Source organism: Macrobrachium rosenbergii, chromosome 43, assembly GCF_040412425.1.
Source record: "Macrobrachium rosenbergii isolate ZJJX-2024 chromosome 43, ASM4041242v1, whole genome shotgun sequence".
NCBI classification, from domain to species: Eukaryota; Metazoa; Arthropoda; class Malacostraca; order Decapoda; family Palaemonidae; genus Macrobrachium; species Macrobrachium rosenbergii.
Window position 1 is genome coordinate 14545693 of NC_089783.1, and position 21877 is coordinate 14567569.

At 41.8% G+C, this 21877-nt stretch overlaps 1 protein-coding gene across 3 annotated transcripts in view; it reads right to left on the bottom strand.

Annotated features, from left to right (window-relative positions):
- Positions 1-21016, bottom strand: part of LOC136828586 (general transcription factor 3C polypeptide 3) — a 74558-nt gene extending 53542 nt beyond the window's left edge. For all 3 annotated transcript variants that reach the window (XM_067086598.1, XM_067086597.1, XM_067086596.1), the window contains exons 1-3: positions 20907-21016; positions 7879-8010; positions 108-221 (exon numbers count right to left, since the gene is read on the bottom strand). In XM_067086598.1, the coding sequence (XP_066942699.1) occupies positions 108-221; positions 7879-8010; positions 20907-20924 (264 nt within the window). In that variant the 5' untranslated portion in view covers positions 20925-21016. The remainder of the gene's footprint in view (positions 1-107; positions 222-7878; positions 8011-20906) is intronic.
- Positions 21017-21877: the final 861 nt, after the last annotated feature.

A 21877-nucleotide genomic window follows, 5' to 3' on the forward strand; every position in this document is an offset into this window, starting at 1 on the left:
AAGGTCAGGATCTTAAAATTCATCCCTAAGAAAATAGTATCAACCATCATTTAAAAAACAAACGTTATCTATATAAACTAAGAAAGACAAGGACATGTTGAACTTACAGCAAAACTGTATTCTGCTTGAGGTTCTTCTTCTTCTTCATAATCATCAACCATATCTGTCTCAATCATCTCCACTTCAACTTGATCAGATATTCGGACTGTTGTTCCCACTGCCTGTAATCAGAGATATTTTCATTTTGACTGAGAAAATCTAATAAATTAAATACTGATAATTAAATTTTTCCAGTATAAGTCCCAAATTGTGGTAAATAATAAAACAACATATTCTAACTACATTTACAAAATGACATTGCACTTGAAGTTAAACTTCTTATTAACTGGTTTTTTCCTACAGCTAATTATTATCAAAAAGCCAGCCAATATTCCTTCCTTGGATAGAATTTAGTAATTCCACCTACTGTACTGGAAAGACAATTTTCTTCAAGTTCATATTCACTTATGAAGAACATTATGGAGTTATAAATATATATATATACACAGGTAGTCGTTGACTTACGACGGCATTAGGGTCTGACAGAGCGGTCGTATGTCGATCTCGTCGTAAGTCGACCAACCACATATGTACATGTATTCTGTACCTACCGTATATTATCCATCATATATTATATCCTAAGTATGACTAGCCTACATATACATTTTATATTATCCCAAAAATGTGCATGTATAGTACCTATTATTACGTTTAGCATATGAAATCTTATCATGCTTGAACTCCTTGATTAATACTTACTTTTATTACTGTATTTAACATTTTTATTGTAGGTATTCAAACCATCTGTCTGGTCTGTTTACATTTTCTTATCCGCCATTTGCATTGCCAATCGGCTACACGTATGACGTATTATTTACTTTTATTTATTTATAGGTTTGAAATAAATACATACCGTATTTGACGGCGTATAAGACGCACTTTTTAACAAAAAAAAAATGGTCTAAAAAATCCCCCTGCGACCTATGTACATAATGTAGGCTCAAAATTTAAGAATTTTGGCCGAAATTATACATGAAACGTCACGTAGATGTTGTAGCCTAGCCTAACATTCGGTGTTATCCTAATAACCTATTAAAAAACAAAGTTTATTATAATTATTTATCATTATCACACTTACCATCACCGCAATTACTACTGCTAGTATTATAATCAACATCTACGTTGTTATTAATCGATATTTTCATTAAAATGTGTTAATATTATCGTCGTCTACAGTGGATTGCTGCATTCCACATTTACAGACTTACAGTACGTGTGCTGCCACCTATTGGTGATTATCTCGAGAGCTTTACGGATAACAAGGCTTCGTTCAGTTGGTAGTTGGCAATTCCTGCTAACATTCTCTTTACGCATAACAATATGGCTTCGATCAGTTGGTGGTTGACAATTCCTGCTACCATTCTCTTTAGGCATAATAACAAGGCTCCATTGAGTTGATGCTTCGTAACTCGTGCTAGCATTCTCTTTTAAGAATAATAACATGGCTTTGTTCAGTTGCTCACGAGACTCGAGCCGTTACATAGGAAACATTTTTATTTATTGGATTTTACCCCTTGATCGCATACTTTTATAATATATAATGGATATATATAACATATATTACCGTAGGTAACATCTTTATTAATGTTTTTGTTGATTCTGCCAGTAAGAAACAATGTTTACAAATGAATGTGTTGCAATATTGGTAAACCTATGAGGTAGCTTTCTGCAGCAGACAAAACATTCGATCGTAGTAAATGGCTGATTGTATAATACACATATTTTGATAAATATAAATATGGTAAATAACTTCTTTATTAATGTTTTTGTTGATTCTGTTGGTAAGAAACAATATGCATATGATAACCTAATACTGTACTACAGTTTTTACTTACCAAAATCATATGAGCATAGGCTAGGAAACCTTATTTTTTCCCTCAATGTCCTGCTGAAATTGGGGTGCGTCCTATGCAGACATGCGTCTTATAAGCCATCAAATACGGTAATTTGTTATTACATTTGATTTATTTGCAAAAAATAGAAATACAAAATACATTACAAAAATATGAATCTTTTACCATTTTTGAATGACACAAACACACTAAACGCTGCCGAAAGCTGAGCATCTCTCGGATATGAGCACGCTGCCGGTAGCGGGAAAAAGTATCGTATGCGCGCTCGACGTATTTTAGCAAAATATAAAATTAAATATTATTATATATTATTATATTGTCGTAGCTGTTGTAAAGTCGGTCGGTCGTAAAGTCGATAGGTCGTAAGTCGATTTCTACCTGTATATATATATATATATATATATATATATATATATATATATATATATATATATATATATATATATATATATATATATATATATATATATAGCTGTTGTAAAGTCGGTTAAATCGAAGTCGCATAGGTCGTAAGTCCAATCTACTACCTGTATATATATATATATATATATATATATATATATATATATATATATATATATATATATATATATATATATATATATATATATATATATATATATATATATATATATATATATATATATATATATATATATATATATATATATATATATATATATATATATATATATATATATATATATATATATATATATATATAATGAATATTGTTAATAAAACTGCAACATAAAACATAATCAAACTTCTACCTAAACAATGCAAAATGTAAGACTGTTTCAAATATGGCAGGAAGCTCCCAAATTCCCTGTGGGATCGAAGGCCAAAAAAGCTGTTTTTAGAGTTAGATTGTGAAGCAAGCCTGTTGTAGAAGTTCGTTATGGAGGCCTCACATGGCTTGATTAAACTAGAGAGAGGAGCCAATAAGAAGGCTTAACAATTCTAACAAGAAATTTCCCTTTCAAAATGATGGCAAGAGGTTGGATGATGTACGGATATTTGAGCCTTGGATTCTGAACATATAATTTAAAACAGCTTTGTAACTTTCACCAGAAGTGACTGATGAATTCTTCCACCGTTGCAGGAAAAAGAATGAAATTTGCTCAACATAGAATAAGGACACTGAAAGATAAAAGAAACTCTGGAATAGGTAAGGTAAGAAAAACTCCTATTTTTAGGTGTCTTGCCACCACCTATGGTCTACTAGTTTATCTCCAGAGACTGACACAGGAAGAGGTTGATTGGAGAGCGGGGTTCTAAGAGACATTCATTTAAAACTAAACAGATCATTTCCTAGATGGCTGTAAGGACAACTGTAACCTCTAGATTCAATCCTCTGTAAAAGATATATTGGTATTCATCATTTTCCTTTCCATGCTTATATACAATGCTCCCGGTGCCAGTTCTGTTCACTTGCCTCAGTTTATGATGAGGCTGAAGTTTTCACAAAGTTAAAGGAGCTTTGTTAAATAAAGCCAATGAATTTTTTCAAGATGTGACATGATTAGTCAGCTGTTCAGGTAATAATGTTGATGAGCCCATGGATGGAACACATGTAAAACTTTAGGGAGCTGCAGCGAAACCAAAACAGCGAGTGCAAAACTGCATACCCTTCGCTTACCATAAGAAGCATAAATATTTCTGTTATGCAACTGAACTGGTACTTGAAGGTAAACATCCTTCAAACCAACAGAAGCCAAGAAATTTCCTTTCCCGATAAAACTGACAAGCTGACTCCCTGTCAAGGAACTGCTGATGAAAAGCAAAGTGGCTGGTTTAAAGAGGGGTCCTATCTCCAGAAAAGGAAGGCAATAACCAGCCTGAAGTAACAAAAACCTTGATCTCCTGCCAAAGACTATGGAGATGAGGCCCCCATCATTGATATCTGGTACTGTGAGTTGAGACCTAATTTGTCTCAGGTGTCTATATCTTGCATTCACCCTCCTGCTAGACCAGGAAGAGCCAACGAGAGATCCCACTGCCTTCCCTGTGGAAGGAGGCAGTCCCTTAGAAGTCTCGGAGCGAGACTTCTTGGGGGTGGGCGGGGGCGAAGCAGGCTTCTTCTTCTTCTGCTGGCGAACCTCAAAAGAAGAAGAGGAAGAAGAGGTAGCAGATGACAAGGGCGACGAAGACGACAACGACACCTTCCTAGACCTCTTCTTCGACTTCTTCTTTGTCGTCTTCAGGATGGTGGTCAGGTCCCCCATCCACGAGGGAGCAGCGGAAGACATAGGCGCAGCCAGGGGGGCCAGGGAGCGTGGGTCAAAGGCACAGGTGGTGCATGAATGGAAGCCACGCCGGGTCAAGAGTCAGGGCAGCCAGGAGCTGGAACCGGGGTCAGGAACGAGCATGGATTGGCAAAAGGAGCAGGCATGGAAATATATGGCACCAACGAAGTCCCCATCCTTAAGGGGCCAGGCAGGGATAATGGGGCCAGGAAACCAGGAGGCAGCAGCACGCAATGGATTGTGGCAGGAGCAGCCGACACCTGGGTGCCTCCCGAATGATGTCATGGTGACGGTAGTGGTGGTGGATGTGGTGGCTGCATGGGTTGTCACCGGAGTGCCTGGCAGATGGGATACCAGACCCTTCAGTGACGGAACGCCAGGAAGACCCAGTGCAGCCAGGCAGAGGCAACATCAGGTACCTGGCTACCATGAGGCGCTTCCACCGCCAAACCTAATGAAAAAGTCGGATAAAAAACAGAAGCGAGGAGAGGCCCCAGAGAGGAGGTCCTGAACGCCCGCTCCCCGACAGCCTTCTACACCCGCCAAAATGAATGAGGAAGGGGAAGGGGAGTCCTCACCCAAGGGAGAGGCAGAAAGAAGGGGAACCTTGCCAGGAGGGAGAAACGATCCCGACGAGTCAGTCACCAAGGGAGCCGTCAGGGACGTTACTCTCGGACGACACCTTGGCGGACTTCCTACAGTATTGTCTCCTCCCCTCAAACTTCGCCCACTGCTTGGCCAACCAGGAACAACACTTAGTACATGGAGAAGCGTGTGAACACACACGTCTTCTGCAGGTGGGGCAGAGGGTGTGTGGGTCCATATCCACGCTAGAGCAAGAAGCGTTACATTTCTTTCCTCCCACCCAAGGACACACACGCTGGGGGAAGGACTTATGAGGTTTATCCATCATGGTAGAGAAAAACAAGAAAGATCACTGAGAAAAAACAGCTCAAAGGCAGTCAGGGCAGAGAGCAAAAGAAAACACGTCTGCAGCGCACGACAGCCAATAGAAAATTGGAATGTTTACATCCAGGCAGTTGGTACCCCCCCCTTCCCAGACAGCAGTTAACTGCCTAACCACCTTGTTCGAAAGTTCAACGGCCGTTTCCAGCTGTGCTGAAAGTAATTCCTAAAGTAAAGGGCCAAAGGTTTGTATATCGTGTTGGAACAAATTAACATTAAGGTAACAACAGCAAAGTATCAATAAAATTTTATATTAAAATCCCGTGAAATCACAAAACAGCTTACCGATGTGAACAACTGAGTTCAACCTCTCTTCCTCTCTCTCTAATTCCTGATTTTTATTTTATTTTCATGACTAAATGCATTTTTTCTGATAAAAAATTACTTACTATTTTTCAAATATTAATACAGTATTAGGGTAACCACAGAAAAGTATCAATAAAATTTTTAAATTAAAATCCTGCGAAATCACAAAACAGCTTACCAATGTGAACAACTCGGTTCAACCTCTCCCTCTCTGTCTCTCTCTCTCCTTCTCCCATACAGAGCAATATTCACTAATTACTCATTTTTATTTTATTTTCATGACTAAATACATTTTCTATGATAAAAAAATGATTTACTAATTTTCAAATATTAATATTAATGTATTCTCTCATTCTCTGTAATAATTCACGAATATCACTCTTCATATTTAAGTAAGGCCAACCACCCAATCTCTCTCTCTTTATCTCTGTACCGAGACATATGGATTACTGTATCAACATAAAAATATACTAAAATTCCATAAAGTTCACAAAGCCATCATCGGTTCTGTTACAGTTTTTTTTACTGCTTTGACATAGGCTCCATGGCGACATGCTATTGACTAGAGAGATTGGAAGTAGCCAATAACAGAGCTTGCAGCAACCCTAACCCCCCTCTCCGTAACGACGCACTATTGGCTGGAGGGATTGAAGGTGGCCAATAACAGCTTGAAGCGACCCCCACCTCTCTCTCTCTCTCTCTCTCTCTCTCTCTCTCTCTCTCTCTCTCTCTCTCTCTCTCTCTCTCTCTACGACACATTACTGACAAGAAGGGTGGGATTTTAGCCAGCAACAAAGCTTGTATCTCAAGGGCTTTGCATACACTAACAAGAGGTTGAGTAGTACAGAGAGAGAGAGAGAGAGAGAGAGAGAGAGAGAGAGAGAGAGAGAGAGAGAGAGAGAGAGAGAGATTGTTTATGCATATGTAACATGTATAATTATTTTTTTTGTATAGTTTTAGAGACAAATGTGGCTTACTTTGTAATTCATTTTTGTATATTTTCCATGCTATAATTACTTTTTGCATTTCAATAACTATGAAAAACGAGGTAAGATTTTTCTGGTATATAAGCGGTGAGGCAAACAGTCTCTCTCTCTCTCTCTCTCTCTCTCTCTCTCAGTGAGATAAGAGAGAGAGAAAGAGATTTTTTATGCATATGTAATATGTATGTTTGTTTTGTACAGTTTTATAGTTAAACGTTACTTACTTTGTCATTCATTTTTTTATATTTTCCTTGCTATAATTACATTTGCATTTCAATAATAGGAAAAATTAGGTTAGATTTTACACAGTTCTGTGAAATTCCAAGCCTCTATTTCTCCAAAACAGCAGAATGGCCAAAATTTGTTTTTTTTTTTATGAAAAACTCATTACAAATGCAAGTTGTGTCATTTTCAAGACACCCAAACAATTAAAAGTAAGGTTTTTTTACGATTTTCGACAATTATTTTGGGTTACAGCTATTTTCGGCTTACCACACGACGTCAGAACAGAACCCCCACTGTAAACTGGGGACTGCCTGTATATCAACAAAAAACTAAACAAAACAAAGCAAACAGCAGTTGGGCAGAGAAGCGTAAAGACATCTTCACACAACGGTGGCCGAAAGTAAAGTGGAGTGCAGACTAACGAGTGGGCAGGGCTTCCCCCCTACCATCAGTAGCCAACAACGTTGTCTGAAAGTTAACGGCTGGTCCAGTTCACATTCGCAAGCAAAATCCCTATGTAAAGACCGAAGGTTTGTACTTGTGTAAGAAAAATTTCTAATCAAGTCAGTATGTTGGTATGTTGCATGTGCTTCACTTTAAAAGTTAAATATAAATAGTCTGACTTTTCCATTACATGGCTATATTTATATTTTATTTATTGCCTTCTTACCAATCATGAACAATCAACTAACAAACAAGCACTTCTTTCACACCTTAGGTTAACAAGGTCCCATGGGTTTTTCAGGGAACAGATCTAAATCATCACCTACTCCTAGCTCCCTCTAGAGATTCTCAAGAGATACTAAAACAAGGCTGGTAAGCCTGCAAATTTCATATTAATCTGTAGGCTGTGGCCATATGCTATATCCTTCACATTTTATGGGCATCCTTTAAACTGCATGACATTACAGTGTGTCTTTTTCTACAAAAATTAAAATTCTAAATGACCTCCGGGAAAGCTTCAGTGGTAAGTTTGAAGAATTTGAAGTACCTTTTAGTGTGCGTGCATATTCTGTTATTAACATGCTGAATATCATTCAATTACTAACCATATCCTCACCGATAAAGACAAAAGACAATTGCATTAACTCATTTAAGACTACAGAATAGCAACAAAAATGTTCTCTTTGTTATTACTACACAATATCAACAAACAAAACAAAAATCAATTACTGCTATTTCATAATTCAAACTTACTGGTGGATAAGTAGCAGTACTGCTGCTACATTTTTCACTATTTTCTTTTATACCACTTTGATGACTATCAATCATTTCCACCTCCATCTGCTCTTCTCCACCCAACTCGGATATCTTCACACTGGCACTCATCTGAAAATTGAAGATAAGAAAAGCATAAGAACATCATCAAAACACTAGGCATGAAGTCTAAAGAAATCTTTGACTATAGTTTCCTTTGAACAGAAAAAAATGAACACGAAGGCCATATCCTAATTGGTTGCCCATCCACACAAGCCTTCAATGTTTTTTTCATTCTTATATAATTTACTACTATGCATTCCAGAGGCTATGACATAGTGTTTTTGGTAAACAACTTTTTAACTGACTTATGAATTTCCATGCCACTAAAACACTGAGTGTTTCAAACTTCATCCTAATTTTCAGAAGTACTGTGCAATGCCATATGTGTTTCATAAACTTTTTTACTTAGGAAAATGAAGTAAAAGCTGCGCTTAGCCACCCAACCATCCACAAAAGTGGTGACATGTATCAGTGACATCGGAATAGTGTATCCTCCACTATACCTCATCAAATAGTTGTTCGATTTATGGTTAAATGTCATTTAACCTATCCTGGGCAGTACGAAATTTTTAAAATCAAATCAAAGTATTGTAGGAAGATATATAAATTTTTTCAATATTTGTTATAATCTATCGTTATATTTATTTATTTATAGTTATATATACAGTATTTATTTATATATTTATTTTTATTAGCATCCCAATCTAAAATGGGCCTTTAGACCATCTGATACACTGACAAATATTTAAGCTTCGGCATCAAAACCAACACCCGCACGCATTCGGTGTCAATTCCATAGCATCAGCAACACATTCCTACAGCCTGTTAGAAAAGAGATTATATACATATACATACACACACACACACATATATATATATATATATAAGCTTTGGCATCAAAACCAACACCTGCACACATTCCGGTGTCAATTCCATAGCATCAGCAACACGTTCCAACAGCCTATTGGAAAAAAGCGATTATATATACATATACATATATATATATATATATATATATATATATATATATATATATATATATATATATATATATATATATATATATATATATATATATATATATATATATATATATATATATATATATATATGTATACATATATATGTATACATACATACATACATATATATATATATATATATATATATATATATATATATATATATATATATATATATATATATATATATATATATATATATATATATATATATATATATATATATATATATATATATATATATATATATATATATATATATATATATATATATATATATATATATATATATATATATATATATATATTATATATATATATATATATATATATATATATATATATATATATATATATATATATATATATATATATATATATATATATATATATATATATATATATATATATATATATATATATATATATATATATATTATATATATATATATATATATATATATATATATACAGGCAGTCCCCAGTTTACAACGGGTCCGGCTTACAACGCTATGGTGTTACTTACACTTTTCAAACAGATTCATCGGAAATTATTTCCCAGTTTACAACACGTTTTCTCTGGATTTTTGACGATTTTCAACGATTTTTCGGTTTCCGACGATTTTTGGTTTACAACGCAGCGCAAGAACGGAACCCCGTCATAAACCGGGGACTGCCTATATATATATATATATATATATATATATATATATATATATATATATATATATATATATATATATATATATATATATATATATATAATTGCACATATATTCCATTTAAATTAAACCTAAGTGTTTATCTGCAACAGTTCTTTGTTGATGTATGGCCTTCAGCCCAACTTTTTTCATATCTATCTATCTATCTATCTATCTATCTATCTATCTATCTATCTATCTATCTATCTATCTATCTATCTATCTATCTATCTATCTATCTATCTATCTATATATATATATATATATATATATATATATATATATATATATATATATATATATATATATATACACAGTTGACCATCACTAGTCCGGCATCACTGGGACCTGGAGGGTGCCAGATTAGCCATTTTGCCGGATTAGCCATTTATTAGGCTAGAATACACGAAACCCAATAGCTAAGCACATCATCTTAGAATTAAAATATCCCATAAATCAGTGCAAGTTGGATAATAAAGAAAAGACAGTTATCAAATACAGGTAGTGCTCGAGTTACGATAATTCGACTTACGATATTTCGAGTTTATGATTACGATGGAGTTAGCAATTAATACCGGTACGAAAATATTTAGGAAATATTTTTAGAATTCGCACAGGCACAGGCTGCAGGTACAATCAGGCAGCGAGAGAGACCAACTTACAATAGAAAAACTTCTCTTCCTCCATCTCTTTATTCCATCTGCTAGTTAAAAAAGTAATAGAGAATGATAAAAGTATTGTTAGTAACGTTATACTCTTGCAAAAATGCGTACAGCTTTAAACAACCGAACAGGAAACTGTTGTTTTGCTAATAATCATATCGGATAACAACTGTTTTGCTTGTATTTCAACCATCGTACGGTAATACAAAATTACCGTAGTTATGTTACAAATGACGTTAAGTACTGTACAATAGGACTGATATAACAATTTTTGAAAGTAAATTGTATTTTTCCTAACTATACAAACCCGAGGTCCTTTACATTAGGAGATACTTTCAGGCGTAGGCTGGAAAACGGCCGTTGAACTTCAACAAGGTGGTTAGGCAGTTACTGTCCGGGAGGCGGAGTACCGCCTGCCCGGATGTAAACATTCCAATTTGCCTTTCGCCCATGTACAGATTGAGGGGTGGCATGAGGTGGGCATAATTGTAAAGGACCTCGGGTTTGTATAGTTAGGAAAAATACAATTTACTTTCAAAAATTGTTATTTGTTCCGACACAATATACAAACCCTCGGTCCTTTACATTAGGAGACTTACTGATTGGAGGGAGGAATCTGAAAAAGTCTCTCTGAACTGACTGGAGTTCACCACCTTGTCTTCCCTTCCTGGTCGTAAGAGCGAGGAAGGGAAAACCGCCTCTGACAAAAGATCGGGTTGTAAGAAACGCAAGATCTATTGTCAGACTTCTGGGTCCCTTTGCATGAAAGAGGGAATCGTCAGTTCATGCGAAGTAGGCTAGGAAGAATTGACGTCGGATGACAATAAGGCAAATACAAGCATTGGGTTTGTCTCAAAGTCATGTACTCCTTCCTCCCCTTGCAAGAGGAAGGAGTGGGGTTGCTTCTATTAACCTGAAAGGGAATAGAACGGAAGCTCACGTTATGTGCTTACCTGCCTCGATCACCCGGTCCAGCTTGTAACGGCACGTCCGCTCCCTGCCCGTGGGAAGAGAGCTTAGGATAGGGAGAAGGAATAGAGGCCAGTCACTCAACAAACATCTCCCAATCCCTACCGTACAACATAGGCGAGATGCAACCTGTCCCGTTAGGGAAGCTGGATAAGCTACACAACTTGTTGAGCAGCCACCACAGGACCCAAGGAAAAAGTGTCCAAGGACTTGTGTGCAACATCCCGGAGGTAGAAGGAAGTGAAGGTAGTCTGTCGGGACCACACACCTGCCTTCAGTACCTGTGGTACCGACATATTCTTCCGGAATGCGAGGGACGGACCAATGCTGCGGACCTCGTGAGCTCTCGGACGAAGCGTACCGGTGTCATCTTCTCCTGCAGCAGAGTACGCTCTCCTTATTGTCTCACGAAGCCAAAAAGAGATGGTGTTCTTGGACACTTCTTTCTTGGTCGAGCCAGTGCTAACGAAGAGTCGTCGACACTCAGGCCGGAGGTGCCGAGTCTTCTTCAGATAGCGCTGCAGCACCCTAACAGGACACAGTAGCATCTCGTCTGGATCATTATCTACGAAGTCCTCTAGGGAGGGGATCGTGAAGGACTCGAACCGTGCGTCAGGGACCGAAGGGTTCTGAGTCTTCGCTACGAAATCCGGGATGAAATCGAGCGTAACTGATCCCCATCCCCTCGAGTGTTTTACATCAAAGGAAAGTCCGTGAAGCTCGCCAACTCTCTTCGCCGATGCCAGGGCAAGCAAGAAAACGGTCTTGAGGGTCAGATCCCTGTCTGACGGCTCTCTTAAAGGCTCGTAAGGTGCACGAGTCAGGCTCCTTAATACGAGTCACATCCCACGCAGGGGCCTGAGATCCCTGGGTGGGCAAGACCGCCAAGCTTCTCATGAGTAGAGAAATCTCGAAAGAGGAAGAGATGTCTACTCCTTTCAGCCGCAAGACTAGGCCGAGTGCGGCACGGTAGCCTTTTACTGCTGAAATGGAGAGAAGCTTCTCTCGGCGAAGGAAGACGAGGAAGTCCGCGACCTGCTGAACAGTAGCTCTGACCGGAGAGATACCCCCCTTCGACGACACCAACCACAGAAGACGGACCACTTTCCCTGGTATACCGCTGCGGAGGATCTTCTGAGGTATCCTGCCATCTCTGTTGCTGCGCCGGTGCGAAAAGCCTCGCCGCAAGAGATGGTGGATAACCTCCAGCCGTGAAGACACAGGGAATGCACTGCCAGGTGGAACCGCTGTGCGTGAGGTTGACGCAGAGGGTTGGGCCAGGGGGAATCTCTCTCGGTGCCTCGGAGAGGAGAGCTAGCAGGTCCGGGTACCAATTGGCCTGGGGCCATTTGGGTGCCACCAGAGTCATTCTGAGATTCGGGTGATCATCACCGGCTGATCACCCGCCAAATCAGACAGAATGGAGGAAAGGCGACGTGTCGAGGTTGTCCCACGGGTGTTGGAATGCGTCCTCCGCAGCGGCCCATGGGTCTGGCACGACCGAACAGAAGACCTGAAGTTTTCTGTTGTGCCGGGTGGCGAACAGATCTATTACTGGACGCCCCCACAGGTCGAACAGCCTTTCCGCTACTTCCTGATGGAGGGACCATTCGGTCCCTACCACCTGGTCTCTGGCGGCTGAGCTTGTCCGCCACAACATTCCTCTTGCCTGGAATGTACCTGGCTGACAGCTCTACCGAGTGAGCTACCGCCCACTCGTGCACCTGCATTGCCAACTGATGAAGCTGATGGGACACCAGTCCCCTGCTTGTTGACATATGCCACTACCGTGGTATTGTCGCCAAAATACCACGGAGTGTCCCATCACTGATCCTGGAACTCCTGGAGAGCCAGGAAGGCCGCCTTGAGCTCCAGGATGTTGATGTGAAGGTGCTTGTCTTCTCGGTGCCACACTCCCAAAGTCAGAAACTCCTCCAGGTGTGCACCCCATCCCTCGGTCGATGCGTCCGAGAACAGAAGCATGTCCGGAGGGGGAGTATGCAGGGATACTCCTATTAAGAGGTTCCTGTCGTCCAACCACCAGTGGAGGTCCTTTCTCACTTCCTCGGAAAGAGGAATGAGGAAGGACTGGGGTCTCGGGACTGGGACCAGAGCTCCTTTAGTCTCCACTGGAGAGACCGCATGAAGACGCCCCGTGAGGAACTAGCTTTTCTAATGACGGCAGGTGACCGATGACGACTTGCCATTGCCGAGCTTGTTGCTCCTGTCGAGACAGGAAGAACTGTGCTGCCTCCCTAAACTTGCTGATACGAGAGTCCGAGGGAAAGACTTTTGCTGCCGCCGTGTCTATCAGCATGCCCAGGTATTTCGTCCTCTGCTTGGGGGTGAGATCTGACTTCTCCAGATTTACCACGATCCCTAGATCCTGGCAAAACTCGAGGAGACGATCCCTGTCCTGTAGCAACTGCGAGCGAGAGCTCGCCAGGACTAACCAGTCGTCGAGATACCTCAGAAGACGTATCCCATGCAAGTGGGCCCAAGCTGACACGAGAGAACACTCTCGTGAACACCTGGGGAGCGGTCAAGAGCCCGAAGCAAAGTGCCCTGAATTGGAAGACCGACTCCCCGAGGACGAAGCGGAGGTACTTGCGCGAGGACGGATGGATGGGTACTTGGAAATACGCATCCCTCAAGTCCACCGTAAGCATGAAGTCGTTCTCCCTGATGGAGGCCAGCACCGATCGTGCTGTTTCCATCGTGAACCGAGTCTGGCGAAGGAAACGGTTCAAGGGAGAGAGGTCTATGACCGGTCTCCATCCCCCTGATGCCTTCTCTACGAGAAAGATCCGGCTGTAAAAGCCTGTAGACTGGTCCAACACGACTTCTACAGCATTCTTGCTCAGCATGGCTTGCACTTCTTGCTGTAGTGCGATGTCCTTCAACGAACCTGAAAGATAAGTTTGGAGATGGACCGGAGTGTAGGTGAGGGGAGGCCGAGACTCGAAGGGTAGGAGATATCCCTCCCGAAGGACATCCACTATCCAGGTCTCGGCTCCGTGTCGCTGCCACGTTGCCCAATGGCTCGACAGGCACCCCCCCACCTTTGGCAGCTTTTGGGGGGGAATGCCGCCCCTAGCGTTTCCCCTTCTTCTTCTTACCCTTGCCCCCTTTACCGGATTGGAAAGGGGGCTGAAAGGGACGGGAGTAACCCCCCCTTTTCGAGGAAGAAGAAGGCTGGGTGTTTCCTCGGGACCCCTTCGAAGACTGGGACTTCTTAGGGGCTGAGGAAGAGCCAGCCTGGCCCAAAGGCCTGGCTGCAGTGGAACGAGAAGACCCGGAGGTCTTAACCACTGCCTGGTGGACAAGCCGGTCGTTCTCATCGGCACGGCGTTTATCTACCGCGGCATCCACCAACTCTCTAGGGAAGAGAGAGGAGGAACCCAGCAACGGTCCATTCCGAAGAGCGATTGCCGACTTGGGACCTACAGACTTGGCAAAGCAAGAGAGAACGGCGTCTCTTCGCTTTAACACCAAGTTTGCCCACAGGTTTGCAGTCTGGTGGGCAAGGTAGGAAATAGCCCTACCTCCAGACTGGCACAGTCTCCCAAAGCAGAGTCCTCCCCAGGTACGATAGCGCCTGAGGAAGGGCTACCTTCGATACTGTGAAGGACCACAGATCGAGCCAGGAGACTGCCTGAAAGGCCGCCATGGCGGTGGCTTCCAGGGTTGCAGCTTCTTGTTGGGAGAGAGAAACATTCTCTGCCGATAATTGCTGCAACGAAAGACCCGGATCCAGACGAGTCAGGTCCGGTCAACCTGTTTAGTCAGCAACGCCCCTTCCGCTGGTGAGTAGAAACGCTTCTGACGCAGGTAGAGGGGAGGAAGAAGCTTCTCCGAGCGGCTCGATCGAAGGAACTGTCTTGCCCAGACACAAGACCGTTCACTTGATCGAGTACCCCCTCGGCAAGCGTGGACCACAGCAGCCCCACCGAAGCCTTGGGTTCCTTCTTAGGTCCCCAGAAGGATTCGAGGCGCCGAAGGACAATCCACAGACGAAGCCGTGGTCCCTTCCCGAGGTCATTGTGCTGACGAATCAGCGCGATAACCTCCGAAAAAGTCCTCTGTATTTCGGGGGTGTCCGCATCCTGGGGCAGAGGACCTTCAAGTTCTTCCAGGGTGCGGTCCTCCTGAACTACTCTCCCAGCAGGAGGGAGAACCTCGGCAGACCCCCGAGGATCTTCCTGAACTACACGGGCGTAGGACCTGGTCGAGCCAAGGACCGAGCCAGGTACATACCCCCATGCAGTTGAACTCTGAGGAGAACAATCCCCAGAGTTCCTCCTCTCCGACTCACACCCTTTGGAGGAGACCGAAGGAGCGGAGGGGACAGGCGAGGAAGATCGGGCGCTCCCACTGCCCTTACTGGCAAAACCAGTAGAGGCAGCAGGCCGAGAGCGGTCACCAACCCGCGGTGATGACGGGCCCTCAGGTCGAGGAGAACGTTTCAGCCCAGGTGAAACGGTCTCCCGAGGAGAGCGGAGCGGCTCGTGAGAGTCGAGCCGCGCATTCGCCTCCCCTGAGCCAGTCTGGCCGCGTGGGCGTGGCCGGGGACTGGGAGGAGTCGAACGCGCGGCTGGCTGGCGCGAGCTTGCACTGTCCTCTCAGACGCGCCCCAGACTTCTTCGAGGCCGGGCCTCGGGAAGACTGAGCAGGGACTTCTTCCCTGTTTCTCCATGCACTCGGCCCCGCGGACTGAAGCATTATCCCGGGAACCTGACCTGGCACTAGATGGAGTGCCAGAAGGAAGAGGAGGGGCACCTGCATGCCCCGGCTCTTTCTCTCGTCCCACGCCCTGGTCTGTACAGCGAGAAGTGTCCACCGTAACAGACTGGGGTATCCTGGTCTCCTTGGAGACCCGGGTACTGGGGCAACTCGCGAACGAGTCCGACGCGTGGTCTCGCTGGCCTTAGAAGCAGGAGGTTTCTTAGGCGCAGCGGGGAGTGCCGACCTTGGTCTGCACGCCCTTGGCTCCCGCTGCCCCTGGCCCGGAGGCCGGGACAGCGGTTCCCTGATCCGAAGATCGGGAAGAACCAACGAGAGAACCCACTGCCTTCTGTGTGGAAGGAGGCAGACCCTTAGAAATCTCAGTACGAGGTTTCTTAGGGGGGGGGAGAGACAGACTTCTTTTTCTTCGGCCGCAAAGCCTCGGAAGAAGAAGAGGAAGAAGCAGCAGACGACGAAGACGATGAAGACGAAGATGAAGACGACGACGACACCTTCCTAGACCTCTTCTTCTTCTTCACCATCTGCTTCAGGAAAGCAGTCAGATCACCAATCCAGGAAAGCGAGGCCGTGGACTCAGGAACAGCAGGAACAGGAACAGCGGGAGGGGCCACAACAGCAGAAGGTGCAACCCGGGCAGAGACGGCGGAGCTCGGACCAGCGATTGCCTGGGAAGCGAGCCGCGTCGGCCAGGAACCGGCGGGCGGGCCAGGGATGCAACGCCGCCTCCCGTGTAGATCTGGCACGGGCTGCGCCAAGGTCGCTGGGAAGGGAACTGAGGCAGACGAAGGGCCGGGCTGGAGAGACAGACGAGGAACCGTATCCAAGGCCAGGCCATGTTCAGCAATGGGGGCAGCAACAGTCACGTACAGGTATGCTGACGTCACCATGTAGGAGGGGCCAGTGCACGAGAATGGTGCCAGGAAGCCAGGTGACAGAGGAACAGCGTGCTGGCCCACGGATGACGCCGATACCTGGGTGTCCAGATGCGAAGCAACTGAAATCGGCATCTGGACAAACCGTGAGAAGGTGACAGTCGTGGTAGTGGCTGTTGCTGCCGTGTGGGTCGTGACTGGAGGGGGGGCCATGGGAGCCAAACCTTCCAGAGCTGAGCCAGGTAGGCCCAGGTGCAGCCAGGGTGAGCTTGGGATCATCGCTGGCTATCGAGCCCGGTACCTGAAGCAAAAGTCGGGTTAATAGAAGAAGTCTCCACTTTCGCTCCGGAGGGAAAACTCCCCTCCGGAACGGGAAGAGACTTCCGAGAGGATGCCGCGGTCCAACTCTCCCCTGTGCCCTTCCACAAACGAAGAAACGTAAGAGGAAGGGGAGGGAGAGTCCTCACCTGAGGGAGAGGGAGCGAGAAGGGGAAGCTCGCTGGGAGAAAGAAACGAACCCGAAACATCAGCCACCAACGGGGTCGTCGGGGGCGTATTTCCCTTGGACGACTCCCTGGTAGGCTTACGACGGTAAGTTCTCCTCCCTTCGAACTTGCCCCATTGCTCGGAGGACCACAAACAACACTCATCACAAGTAGAGTCGCGTGAACACACCCGCCCCCTGCAAGATGTGCAGAGTGCGTGTGGGTCCACATCGACTCTAGATCTAAATGAATTACTCTTTTTTCCTCCCACCCCAGGACACACACGCTGGGGATAGGAGGATTTAGATGATTTATCCATAATAAACAACAGGAAAATTCCCACCAAGAATGATGAAAAGGAAAAGATGCAGTCAGGCAGAGAGCGAAGAACAACGTCCGTGCACTACGACAGCCGAAAGCAAATTGGAATGTTTACATCCGGGCAGGCGGTACTCCCGCCTCCCGGACAGTAACTGCCTAACCACCTTGTTAAAGTTCAACGGCCGTTTTCCAGCCTACGCCTGAAAGTATCTCCTAATGTAAAGGACCGAGGGTTTGTATATTGTGTCGGAACAAATATTTTTTACACTATACCCTTATTCGCTTTGGAGAAAAGATCGGCAGGGAAATACAGTATACTGCTACAGTAACTTAAAGCTGTAAGTTGTAGCTGAAGCTGAGAAAACAATGTTCAACTGCTAATGACTATAAATTATCGTGCATCGGCAACATGGATGAAACTCAAAACTACTGGGCATGAAAGAATACAAATTACTACTGTTTTCACGCAGATAAAAGATAAATACGTAAAGCTCGTATTATGACGAAATCAAGAGAAAATAGCGAACGGAATCTTGATTTTTTTTTACACAAAAACATGCCCCCAAAATGGCCAACCGTGATTCCCACAAACGTCATATATTAACAAAAAAATAGCTACATTAATTCCACAACGAAACGTATTTAAGTTATATTTCGACTTAAAACACTTCGTATAACGAAAAATATCCGTGTCCCAAATAAATAAAGTATCCATATTCATTTACGCTAACTAGAAGCAAGAAAAGTGCTTTGAACTTGGTTAAATGCGGCGAAATAAACACCGCGATACCGATTCCCAAAACAAAATATTGATTGCAATTTATAATACAATTGGAAACAATGTAGTAAAGCATAACTTTTTAAAAGATCCATGAAAAAGATGCACATTTGTTATGTTGATGTTTGTATAATACTGTTAATATGTGAATAGAGTTCAGTATAATGTAGGCTAGGCTACCAGTTTGTTGATGCAGCACACTGCGCCACCAAATCGAAGCAGCCGGGAAAGTTAGCGCAGCGACCGGAAATTTGAAAATTAGTGCGGAAACATTGGAAATTACTCTAGCCAAAATTTGTGCCGGATTACTGATTGTTCCGACTACTGATTGCCGGATTAGTGATGGTCAACCTGTATATATATATATATATATATATATATATATATATATATATATATATATATATATATATATATATATACATATATACATATATACATATATACATATATACATATATACATATATACATATATACATATATACATATATACATATATACATACATATATATATATATATATATATATATATATATATATATATATATATATATATATATATATATATATATATATATATATATATATATATATATATATATATATATATATATATATATATATATATATATATATATATATATATATATATATATATATATATATATATATATATATATATATATATATATATATATATATATATATATATATATATATATATATATATATATATATATATATATACATATACATATACATATATATATATATATATATATATATATATATATATATATATATATATATATATATATATATATATATATATATATATATATTTATTTATATATATATATATATATATATATATATATATATATATATATATATATATATATATATATACTGTGTATATATGTGTAATGTATATATATATATATATATATATATATATATATATATATATATATATATATATATATATATATATATATATATATATATATCATATAAAATTTCTGACTCACATCAGGATCAAACCCAGGTTTTTCAATTGAAAGGCAAGGGCGCTGCCCACTAGGCCATAAAGTCAAAAGAAGTTGGAACCTGAGAGCAACTGCACCCAAGGAATTACCTGAGCAAGCTAACTGCTTGCATACCAGCGTGTTTTCCCCAACTTCCCAACTCAGCAGTGACCCAATTAACAGCATTTCATTCGAATTATCCCTTCCGAGTGAATAAGATAGAAATAATCAACACACAATCACGTGTGGAACAGAAATAAATTTCGGACTCACATCAGGATCAAACCCAGGTCTTTCAATTGCAAGGCAAGGGCGGTTTGACTTGTATGGCCTAGTGGGCAGCGCCCTTGCCTTTCAATTGAAGGACCTGGGTTCGATCCTGATGTGAGTCAGAAATTTATATACTATACATATTATTGTAGTAGCTCCGCAGCGGCGATTTCCTTCTAACTTGACTTTTTCTACAATTTTTGGTTGCTAATTATGGATTTACCTTCAATTTTTGTCGCACGGATGTAATTAACCTGTAATTAACCCCTGAAGTCCATCCAACAAGGGGGTTTCCATAAGCGATCTTCACGAGACAGAGCACGGGTACGTCTGTTTCGAACAGTTCATGCCCCGTCCGGCAAGTGCAATGTCTTGTTAACATACGGGGACCATTCCCCCGGGGTCAGTACTAAATACGGCGAAGGGACATCCCATTTGGCCGACAATAAACAAATGCACCGCCAGTGTCAGAAGCCCTAAAAGTGTAGGAAAAACCAGTTTCCAAGGTAAAAACAGGCACAGAGCTAATAATTAGAAATACCAAGAGCTTAACGACAGTCAGGCAGAGAGATCCAAAACCACGTCTGCAACACATGACGGCCGAAAGCAAACTGGAAAGTTTACATCCGGGCAGGCGGGTATTCCAGCCTACCTGACGGTAGGTACTGCCTAACCACCTTGCTCAAGAGTTTAACGGCCGTTTCCAGCTTCGCCGTAAGTAATTCCTAATGTAAAGGACCGACGGTTTGTATATCGTGTCGGAACAAAGTCAATTTCCCAGGTAATGGCCTACCCCATGTGGAGTTGTTCCATAGTTCTATCAGTTTTGGTCAGCCTAGGTGGCATTCTCTCTGAAACGCATACTACAGTTAAGGGGTAGACTTGGCGGGGTGAGGGGTTGGGGAGAACCTCCTCGGCCAGGTATGGGCACGGAGCCCTTAAGTCAGGTAAGGTCTGGGCACGGCATTCTAGGAAGGTTAGGGTTTTCATGGCGGAACCTGTATCCATCGTTCTCAATTGGGCCACCTCCGTTTTAGGAGATATGGTTAGTTCATATTATATTGTCATCTTATAAAAATACCGCTATATTTACCGTAGGACGACTTACCTTTAGAGTAGATTCCATTTTCCATCAGATGTTTAGCCTATAAAGATTCTGGTTTAGAAATACTATTCTACGACGCTTGAAATTTAGTAGTATTAGTAGTACTGTGAATAAATCTTTGAAACGGCTCCCTTCCTCATTCCATTTTTGCTTTTGGTTGTATATTTTCTCGTGGTGCCATATGCTTTTGATGAATTCTGTCCTATTTTTTAATATCTTCTTTAAGCAAATCTGTGACTATTAGGATGTTAGCTATTAGTTCCTCTTTACCTTCCTGATATGGCTGCCGCAGGAACCTAAACCTCTTCCTAATAGTATCGTATACTGAGTATTAAGAAATGACCTGAGCTTTTTAATTACTTCACATCATAAACATTGACTGCAATTCCTCTCTAATCGTTTCCTTCTATTTAGATCTAGCGTGTTCAGCCTAGTTCAGCTTACCAGGATATGTTTTTATCGGAGTTAACATGCTAAGTTTCCTTTACATTTTCCTTAAATTTCTTTTGATTTTCAGTGCTTTCTGTCCCAGTCTTTTATCATTTCTTTTAATTGCTTTTCCGCAGTCGATTAATTTTGCTTAAATTCAAATTAAATTCCCTCATTTACTCTTTAATTTACGAAATCCAGTCATTTCTTGTTTTCGTAATGGTCTAAGGCAATTTCGAGCCTATCCCTGTTATAGTCACGGGCATGCTTCAGATAAAACAATTAGTTCTCCATAGGAATGGAATGGAATGTAATATAAAATTTAGGCCAAAGGCCAAACGCTGGGACCTGTCAGGTCACTCAGAGCTGAAACGGAAACTGACAGTGAAAAGGTTAAAGGTTTGAAAGTGTAACAGGAGGAAAACCTCGCAGTTGCACTATGAAACAATTGTTAGGAGAGGGTAGAAAGTAAGATGGAGGAAAGAGAATATGAACGGAGGTATAGTAAAATTAATAAAAAGGATTGCAGCTAGGGGCCGAAGGGA